The sequence below is a fragment of the Dipodomys ordii genome, unplaced genomic scaffold (assembly GCF_000151885.1).
Source record: "Dipodomys ordii isolate 6190 unplaced genomic scaffold, Dord_2.0 Scaffold3, whole genome shotgun sequence".
Lineage (NCBI taxonomy): Eukaryota > Metazoa > Chordata > Mammalia > Rodentia > Heteromyidae > Dipodomys > Dipodomys ordii.
This window is the reverse complement of record NW_012267219.1, coordinates 2,891,083-2,899,757: the sequence shown is the minus strand read 5'-3', so window position 1 is coordinate 2,899,757 and position 8,675 is coordinate 2,891,083. Positions and strand designations below refer to the sequence as shown.

The 8,675-nt window shown below is 49.1% G+C and overlaps 2 protein-coding genes across 2 annotated transcripts; one reads left to right on the top strand and one right to left on the bottom strand.

Moving 5' to 3' along the window:
* Positions 1-2,591: 2,591 nt before the first annotated feature.
* On the top strand, positions 2,592-5,444 carry Cdk4 (cyclin-dependent kinase 4). Its single transcript, XM_013022162.1, has 8 exons — positions 2,592-2,771; positions 3,213-3,449; positions 3,600-3,735; positions 3,828-3,995; positions 4,132-4,241; positions 4,513-4,563; positions 4,695-4,830; positions 5,061-5,444. The coding sequence occupies exons 2-8, from the start codon at positions 3,232-3,234 to the stop codon at positions 5,151-5,153; spliced, it is 912 nt and encodes a 303-aa protein (XP_012877616.1). The 5' UTR covers positions 2,592-2,771; positions 3,213-3,231; the 3' UTR covers positions 5,154-5,444.
* A 177-nt stretch (positions 5,445-5,621) lies between these two features.
* Tspan31 (tetraspanin 31) lies at positions 5,622-8,343 on the bottom strand. The gene is made up of 6 exons (XM_013022175.1): positions 8,005-8,343; positions 7,333-7,500; positions 7,028-7,108; positions 6,636-6,764; positions 6,307-6,420; positions 5,622-6,223 (listed from the first exon to the last, which is right to left on the bottom strand). The coding sequence occupies exons 1-6, from the start codon at positions 8,065-8,067 to the stop codon at positions 6,149-6,151; spliced, it is 630 nt and encodes a 209-aa protein (XP_012877629.1). The 5' UTR covers positions 8,068-8,343; the 3' UTR covers positions 5,622-6,148.
* Between the last annotated feature and the right edge of the window lie 332 nt (positions 8,344-8,675).

Sequence of the window (8,675 nt, the reverse complement as noted above, 5' to 3'; positions counted from 1 at the left end):
GAGGAGGAGAAGGGGCCGCGGCTGCGCATCCCCGCCCTGCCCGGCACGAGCAGGTGTCCCTAGGGGCGGGGCGAGTGCGCGAGCTCCGGGAGGGTGGAGGGGGAGGAGTGGCCGAGGGAGGGGAGTGTGCAGTCGGGCAGAAGAATAGGTGTGTGTATGGGGTGGGGGTACGGGGAGGAGGCTGAAAGGTGAGTGGTCAAAGGATGCAGGTGTGCGGGGGGGGTGGGGGGGAGAGGGGCTTGGGTAAAATGAGGCTGTGCAGAGGCTGTACAATAGTCCGAGTTGTGGGGGATGCACTCAACCAGGAAACATTTCTACACAAAAGACTGTAAAATGTGCCGTGTGTGGGACTGGAAGAGTGGTGAGTGTGTCAGGAATGGAAGCCGGTGGTGTGAGAAACAGCGTTTGATGTTAAATGTGTGGAAGGTAAGGGGAATGGGCGTGCTGAGGGGCTGGGAGTGGCTTTCCGGGCCTGCTCCTGCCCTCGCCTCTACTACTCTGAAGCGACCCACTCCCCCCCACCACCCCATACCTGCAGCTCTTTGTCTTTTAATAGGGGCCTTGAGAGCCACTGCTACCCCACCCATCACATTTTTTTTTCTTTCTTTCTTACACTTAACATCTTCCCTGTCATCCACAATTCAAAGCTGTGGGAAAAGGGATTCTAGGGAAGCCCACTGGGTCTTAGACGTTGGGAAAGAATTAATTAGTAAAAGAGTAATTAACAAGGGGGAGGAGAGGCAGAGCCAGGGACCGGCTGCCAAATTCAGGCTCTTCAATAGAAAGTGAGAGAACAATGTTTTCATGAAGCACTGGGAGTATTTTGGACGGACAAATGAATGATTCAGAAAAAAAAGGGGGGGAGGGCTGGGACTCAAGCAGACAAAGAGGATGGCTCCTGTTGGACTGACAGTGAGCTGCAGTGGGCTTCTGTGGAAGGTGAAGGTGAAGCTGGAGTGGAGACTACTAGTGTAGGAAGGGAGTTTGACAAGCTCAGGCAGCTTTCAGCCCTAGCAAAGGAGCTAGTGAAACACCTCTGCAGTCCCTTAGCCAGGGCAGACCTGGTTTTTTTTTTTTCAAACTAGTCTCCAAGAGCTTCAAACTACTAGCATCAAAATGAGAAAGAAAAAAAAAAGTGGGGTGGGTGGGAATCAGTACCAATATGTCTTCCATTTTTCCCTGACTGATGGTTTGTGTAAATCTTCAAGTCTGAACTCCTATATTCTCAGCTAGCTAATTAAGAGTAGAAATGAAGGTGAATGGAGTGACAAACGATAATAAAATGTTTTCATAGTTTAGAGTCTGGGAATTAAGTTTTATATTTTAGAGTGGAAGGCTTAGCATACTCAAGGCCTGAGGCTCAAGTTTTAAATGGGAAAAGTTTTTTGAATGGTTTCAGATTTTTAGACAATTGTCTGCAAATGGAAGAGTGATCCCTTCCATATCTCTAACGGGTTGGGACAGATAATAAAGAAGTTGGAACCAATACGACAAGCCATAGAAATGGATGCCTTTCTACCTAGGTTTTTGTGAGCTAAATTTATTTGGGAAAAAAACTGTGCTAGGCAGGACTAAGCACTAACAAAGCAATGGAGAAAAAGAGAAATGGGACAGCAAAGAAGAGTCATGGGTTTTCAGAAAAGCACAAGACATTCTCATGCAGTGTGTCTAAAGTGGAGTTGACTTCCTTGCACATGCTCATCTCTATATCTGCCCATATATGACTGCACGCATACACACACCACAGAATCACAGAATTTCTGGTGTTGGAAAAATCTTCGAGGTCATATATTCCTGTCGCTGTTCATCAATAATTTCTCAGTATCTGCTTTAGCAGTACCAAGGAATCTGGTAGTTGGGAAGAAGGGAGAGCATTATTTTGCCACTCTTCCTTTTGAATTACTGTATTAATGCCCATTCCATCCATCGTTTAGTCCTGGTTTTGCCCTTAGATAGGCATTGTGTGCTCCCTAAAGGACCATACTGTAAGGCTACATTATATAGCTTTATTACTACTTCGAAAGCCTGGTGACTGAGACACCAAAACAAAAACATCACACACACACTGAAACCTCTCGGTAAAATTTTGTTGAATGAATGAGTAAAACAAAGACCCAAACAAGAATATGTTTTCCCGTGAAGATGGAGCGACAAGACAGCATCACCTCTGGTACTCAGATCCCCAACCCGAACCCCCGAGCCCTCTCCCACATAAAGACACTGGGAGAGATGCGCTGGGGCTGGGTCTTCAGCCTACCCTCCCCCCCCCTCCGAGTTGGGATCTGGGTGGCCCAGGTTGCCATGACAGCGCTTTGGGCTCCACCCTCCCTCGTCCCCCGCCCCTCCTTTCTTCCCCCCCCCAGCCCAATACGGCAATCAGTCACGTGCCCCGCTTCGTAACCACACCTCTGCTCCACAGAGCAATGTCAAGCAGTCACGTGTGATAGCAACAGATCACGTGGTGGCCATCGACACTCCGCCCCTTTTCCTTTCACGGACCCCCTCCCCGCAGAACTGCCCCAACCTCTCCTTTGCGCATGGGTGAAAATCACGTGTCCTGAACGTCCGGTGTGCGCCCCGCCCTCCCGGTTTCCGCGCGCCTCTTTGGCAGCTGGTCACATGGTGAGGGTGGGGGTGAGGGGCACTCTCTAGTGTGCGGCCTGTGTCTATGGTCTGGCCGGTGGTGTCCAGCTGTCCCGGACCCCGCTCAGGTGTATGGCGCCCCAGGAACCGGTCCCGGGGCTCCGATAACGGGCCCCACCAGGCGTGCGGTAAGCAGCGCCCCCTCCCAGGACCGGGGACCGGGCGCCGACCCCCGCGGCTGTCCACGCGTGCGCCGCCCAGGCTGGTGATGGAAGGGTCGCGCACGGGCGGGAAGTGGGGCCTTGGTGCGGGTGGGGAGCACCCTGGGATTTTAGGGACTGAGGTATAGAATCTTTGATGCAAAACCGTGTGGTCTTTGTGCCCAGCGCGCTGGCCCCCTAAGAAAAAGCTTTTTTTTTTTCTTTAGGGCATCACGTGGCTGGAAGGGTTGGTGGCGGAGTCATTGTGTTATCTAAGGGGCGGGTCCCCGGAAGTTTGGGTTGGGGGATGCGCTGTGGGGCACGGTGTCTTTGTGTTGCCTTCGGAGGGAGTTACTCTGTTGCTGCAGGGCACATGCCTTCCTAACTCTGGAGGGGAGTTTTGGTAGTAGAAATCCTTTGTGATTGTAGAGTCACTCCTGCTCCAAGAATGGCTACCTCTCGATACGAGCCCGTGGCTGAAATTGGCGTCGGTGCCTATGGGACGGTGTACAAGGCCCGTGATCCTCACAGCGGCCACTTTGTGGCCCTCAAGAGTGTCCGAGTCCCCAATGGAGGAGGAGCTGGAGGGGGCCTTCCTATCAGCACAGTTCGAGAAGTGGCCTTACTGAGGAGGCTGGAGGCTTTTGAGCACCCTAATGTTGTTCGGTGAGAAAGAAGGTGGAGATGGGGAACAAAGGGGGGGAGAAAGCCTGGAAGGGTGGTGGGGTGGTCCCGAGAGAAGAGGGGACCCCGAGAAAATGTAGGAGACCTCATTAAAGGGAACTAGCCAGCCAAGTGACCATTTACTTTGTCCAGGCTTATGGACGTCTGTGCCACTTCCCGAACTGACCGAGAAATCAAGGTAACCCTAGTGTTTGAACATATAGACCAAGACCTAAGGACATATCTGGACAAGGCACCTCCACCAGGCTTGCCAGTGGAGACCATCAAGGTAAGTAGGGTGGGTAGGCGTTGAAAGGTAGATTGGGAACAACTTGTTAGGATTTTGACTGTGAGTATTGCACCTCTCCCTTAACAAACCAGGATCTGATGCGCCAGTTTCTAAGAGGTCTAGATTTCCTTCATGCCAATTGCATCGTCCACCGAGACCTAAAGCCAGAAAACATTCTGGTGACCAGTGGTGGAACAGTCAAACTGGCTGACTTTGGCCTGGCCAGGATCTACAGCTATCAGATGGCCCTTACTCCTGTGGTGAGTTAGAAAGATGGAAGCCAAAATGGGTTCTGGTGTGGGAGGTGGAGAGTGATTTCCCCTAGCAGTTGAGAAGTCCTGTGCTAAAAAGTTGGGCACCAGGAGGGCCCTTATGCACTTTTCCTCTTCCCTTTAGGTTGTTACACTTTGGTACCGTGCTCCTGAAGTTCTTCTTCAGTCTACTTATGCAACACCTGTGGACATGTGGAGTGTTGGCTGTATCTTTGCAGAGATGTTCCGTCGAAAGTACGGGACTCAAAACCCTAAATCATCTTGAACTCCCCAAGTATTTATTTTTATGGTGGTGGGGACTCAGCTTAGGGCCTTGTGCATGCTAGGCAAATGCTCCCCTACAGCCCCAGGCCTCCCCTACCTATTGGCTTGGAAGCTCCAGAATATTCTTTGATTAGAAATTAAATATCCTTTTATACACCCTACTGTTTTAAACCACTGGGTAAGTAGCCATTCTACTACCTTCTTGAAAAGAACTATTACTTTGTATCCTTTCTCACCTTAGGCCTCTCTTCTGTGGAAACTCTGAAGCTGACCAGTTGGGCAAAATCTTTGAGTAAGTTTCTAAAGAGGCAGAAAAGTATTACCATTCTGAGTCCTATTTCTTCTAAGCTCTGGATGGCAACTGGCTCAACCCATAGGGCTGGGCACTGGAGGACCCTCCTGATCAGACTTCTGCCCTTACAGTCTAATTGGGCTGCCCCCGGAGGATGACTGGCCCGGAGATGTATCTCTACCCCGAGGAGCTTTTTCTCCCAGAGGGCCTCGCCCAGTACAGTCGGTGGTGCCAGAGATGGAAGAATCTGGAGCGCAGTTGCTGCTGGTACTGGCTGGGCCTGGGCTGAACAGGGTTGAGAGATGGGATCATACATAATAGTCCAGACCACTGTGGTTCATGAGAGCTGGTTGTGGATGGGGCTAGAGTTATTTATTGGTACTATGAGGACTAGCCACAGCGAAATGTAGAAGGTAGAGCCTGTTCCTGTATATGTTGAGGGTGGACCAGAAGTCGTTTTCCTTCCATGTTTTTCTGACCTTTGCCTCTCCCTTTAGGAAATGCTGGCTTTTAACCCACACAAGCGAATATCTGCCTTCCGAGCCCTGCAGCATTCTTATCTACATAAGGAAGAAGGTGATCCAGAATGAACAGTCAAGAGCTGCCATTTACTCCCTTCTAGACACTTGAGTGGAGAGAATCCCACAGAGAAGCCAAGACCTCTGCCTTCCTGTGAAGCTGTGGAGGTTCCTCCAGCTTTTTACAGAGAATACTTTGTTGCCTTAATGATATTCTCCACATTCCTCCTTTTGAGGCTTATCCCCCCCTCCTTTACATTTCTCTACACTAAGGGGTATATCCCTTCCCTTCTCCCTCTCTATCTTGATATGAGACCTTTTTTTATATAGCAAATGAGACTAAAGAAATATGGTCTATTTTTTTTAATGTCTTTCTGATTGGCTTGCCTTTGGGAGACTTGGCAAACTATTTGACAAAAGGAACTTAGTTCTCTGCAAAATCTTAAAGACTTTCCTTAAATTACACAGGGCCTAGGCAGGCAGTGGAGACCCTTGACGGGTGAAAATTAGAAAGGAACTTTCAAGCAGCTTCTTTGAATATGGAGTTAAAATGGCTTTTATTTTTGTATTCACTGAACCTCCTCACACAGGGACCTGCCTATGGCAAGAGTTCTTAGTGGGTCTGGGAATGTAGCTCAGAGGTACAGCATTTAACCTAGCATGTGTAAGGTCCTGGGTTCAATACCCAGCAAATTACCTCCTCTCAAAAAAAAAAATCTTGGTGGTTTTTCCTCCTAATCTTGTCCTTGATTTTCCTCTTGGTTCCAGGCTAAGGAATCTAGCATGGAAGAGTGAAGAGGGGAAACAGCACTGAATGACTCCACCCCTACCCCATCTGTACACGCCCAAGCTCCACCTGGGGAGCGGGAGATAACTTTAAATTCTGTCCCCTATAGCCTTGCTCCCACCAAAATATGTCAAGGCATAAAGCCTAAGCCATTCATTCAGTTTGGGGGAATGTGCAAAGGACTTTGCCTTTTTCTCAAAAAGAGTTCCAGACCCTAGGCTTTCACTAAGGGAGGAATAAAAGGCTGAGAGCAAGAGAAAAGTCAGAAGGGTTAAAAGTCTTATAGAAAGGCACTGGGGTTGGCTCGAGGATCCTTCTGATTCCGAAATCTCATTGCTAGCCAAACACCAAGGATCTACAGGAAGAAAGGAAAAGAGATAATCAATTTTGAACTTTGGGGTTAACACTAATGGTTATATGTGAGAGAACTGGCATTACCTCTGTAAAGCTAAAGAAGAGTCCAACACCCCCTAGGATTTTCAGGGCTTCATCTGAATGCTTCAGGAACTTTTCTCCACACATCTGACAGGGAGAGCCTCTGCTCTTGCACATCTGAGGATTAAAAACATGGAATATAATGTCACTAAAATTATTTACTAGTGTTCTATAAGCTAAAGTTTCATTAGGCTAAATCCCTGGTTTTTGTATCTATCCTGTCCACCTCCAATTCAAGAGAGCTGCTAAAGAGGCAATAACATGCAACTTGTATCTGCCAGTCTTTGTGCTTACCTAGCTTAATACCTTTTGTCCCCTACCGTCCAACTCACTGCGTTGCAAGTGTCCTCTTGTTGGTACAGGGCTGTAAGGTTGAACAAGCCACAGCAGTCAAAACTTCTTTCCAATTCATGCCGTGTATTGTTACTCATGACCCACCAAGAAGCATTGATGACATCTGTCTAAGGGATACAGACATATAAATGATTATCCTTGCATGTGCCTGAATTTTCTATTGTAGCAAGGCAGTCAATACCCCGCAGAAATGTGACAGTGTATCACAATGTTTCTTAGGTTTTCCCTTTAGAGCATCTTCATGGAGAATTAGCATACATCCTAGGGGAAGCAAATGGTTCAAGCCTGGAAGTAGTGGACCTAAGTATGATGGGGTAGTAAGGGGAAGGAGTTAAAAATAGAAAGCAAAAATACTTCAAAGGGTATCTACCTGTTTGCTTCGGTTAATTGCCAGACATGAACAAGAGATTCCAAACTGGAAGATGAAGACTAAGCCAAGGATGATCATGTACTGAGAGGAAGTTAAGGAAAAAGGATCTTAAGTTCTTTTAAATAGCCCCCTGGCCCCACCTGCGCAGTTTTGTCGAGCTGAAAGCAAAGTCATTAGGTTTTATTTTGTGGACTATCGAATAGGAGACAGTCCTAAGACTCCTGAGGACCAGTACCCATTCTAATGTATTTCTAGGCAAGCTTTCCCAGGATCTGGAGTGCTCCTATAACATCAAGTCAGGATACAAAAAACAGCAGGACTTGGTGGTGGTTGACAGCTCCTACCAATCCTGCCACTGCGATGAGGAGAAGGAACACTCCCACAGCGATGACTCCTCCAATGATGTGGATGCTGGACACCAGACCCAGGCCCTTTCCCCAAGCAGCCACTCCAATGAGCAGTAAGCCCACCAGCTACAGGAAACAGAAAACAGGACACATCTCAAAGAATTCTAGCGCACCACACAGCAAAAATCTTTACAAAGCGACTGGGGTTAATAGGATAAACGTTGCATATGAATGGGGGAGTAAGGAGGCTATCCCTGGGCACTTTTCCCAAAAGGAGGTCAGAATGGGATACGGATGGGGGTAGGGAGGAAAGGGCGTTAGTCTTAGTACACGAACAAAACCCTTAGCGTCGTCCTCCACCTCTATTTTGGGAAGAATTGGATCACAGAAATGAGGAATGATAGTTTATAACCACAGCCCTCAGTTCATGCCTCCCCACCCTCAGACAAGCCCCCAAATCACCGGAAGTCTCCCCTCTTCCAAGGAAGTCCCCAGGAATCCCCGCTTAGCCGGAAGTTCCTCGGAATCTTGCCGGAACCCCCTGTACACCTCTCCCCCCACCGGAAGTCCCCTGGAGAGTCTCCCCATTCGCCTTTTCACCCCTCGCTTCCCCCACCTTCAAAACCTCACCATGTACACCACGTTGAGAGCGCACAGCGCATTCTTCGAGCAGGCAAAACCGCCGCAAACCATCTCCCCAACTCTGAGGACCTAAATGGTCCCAAGAACTTAGTGGGGAGGGTATTACGGACAATCTTCTAGGACCCCCGGTAGCTTCTGTCTCTTTAAATTGAAGCCAGCCAAACCAACCAATTCTCTGCGCCTGCACCGTCCCACCCCTGTCTCTGGATTGGCGAACCTCGTGGCTAATCAACGGCACTGATGGCCTCAATGCCAATCAAACTGCATTACGTCACCGGCCCGCTTCCAGGCTCCGCCTTCGACTTCTTCATTGGATGAAACCTAAAACGGGAGGCAGGGTTTCTAGACATTTTCCCGGGAGTGGAGAGTAAACTTTCACCGCGGGGATTGGAAGTCGAGCTTTCCGCGGTCAGAGTTCAGAACCCTGTCGTCGAAAAGGCTCTGGAGAAACAGGTGAAGGGAGAGGAAAGGGGATCTTGGAGACCTGGGGAAGGGGCTCCACCCCTCGAAGGCGCCCCTCCCCCTTTCCCTAGTCTCACGCTGACGTCATGATGACGCCATGGTTTCATGTCATTACGTCACACCAAGGAACACCTAAAGAAGCCAGATATTAAGCTATTGAGCCCGGCCACGAGACCCCGGGTTGGGTATAGAATACC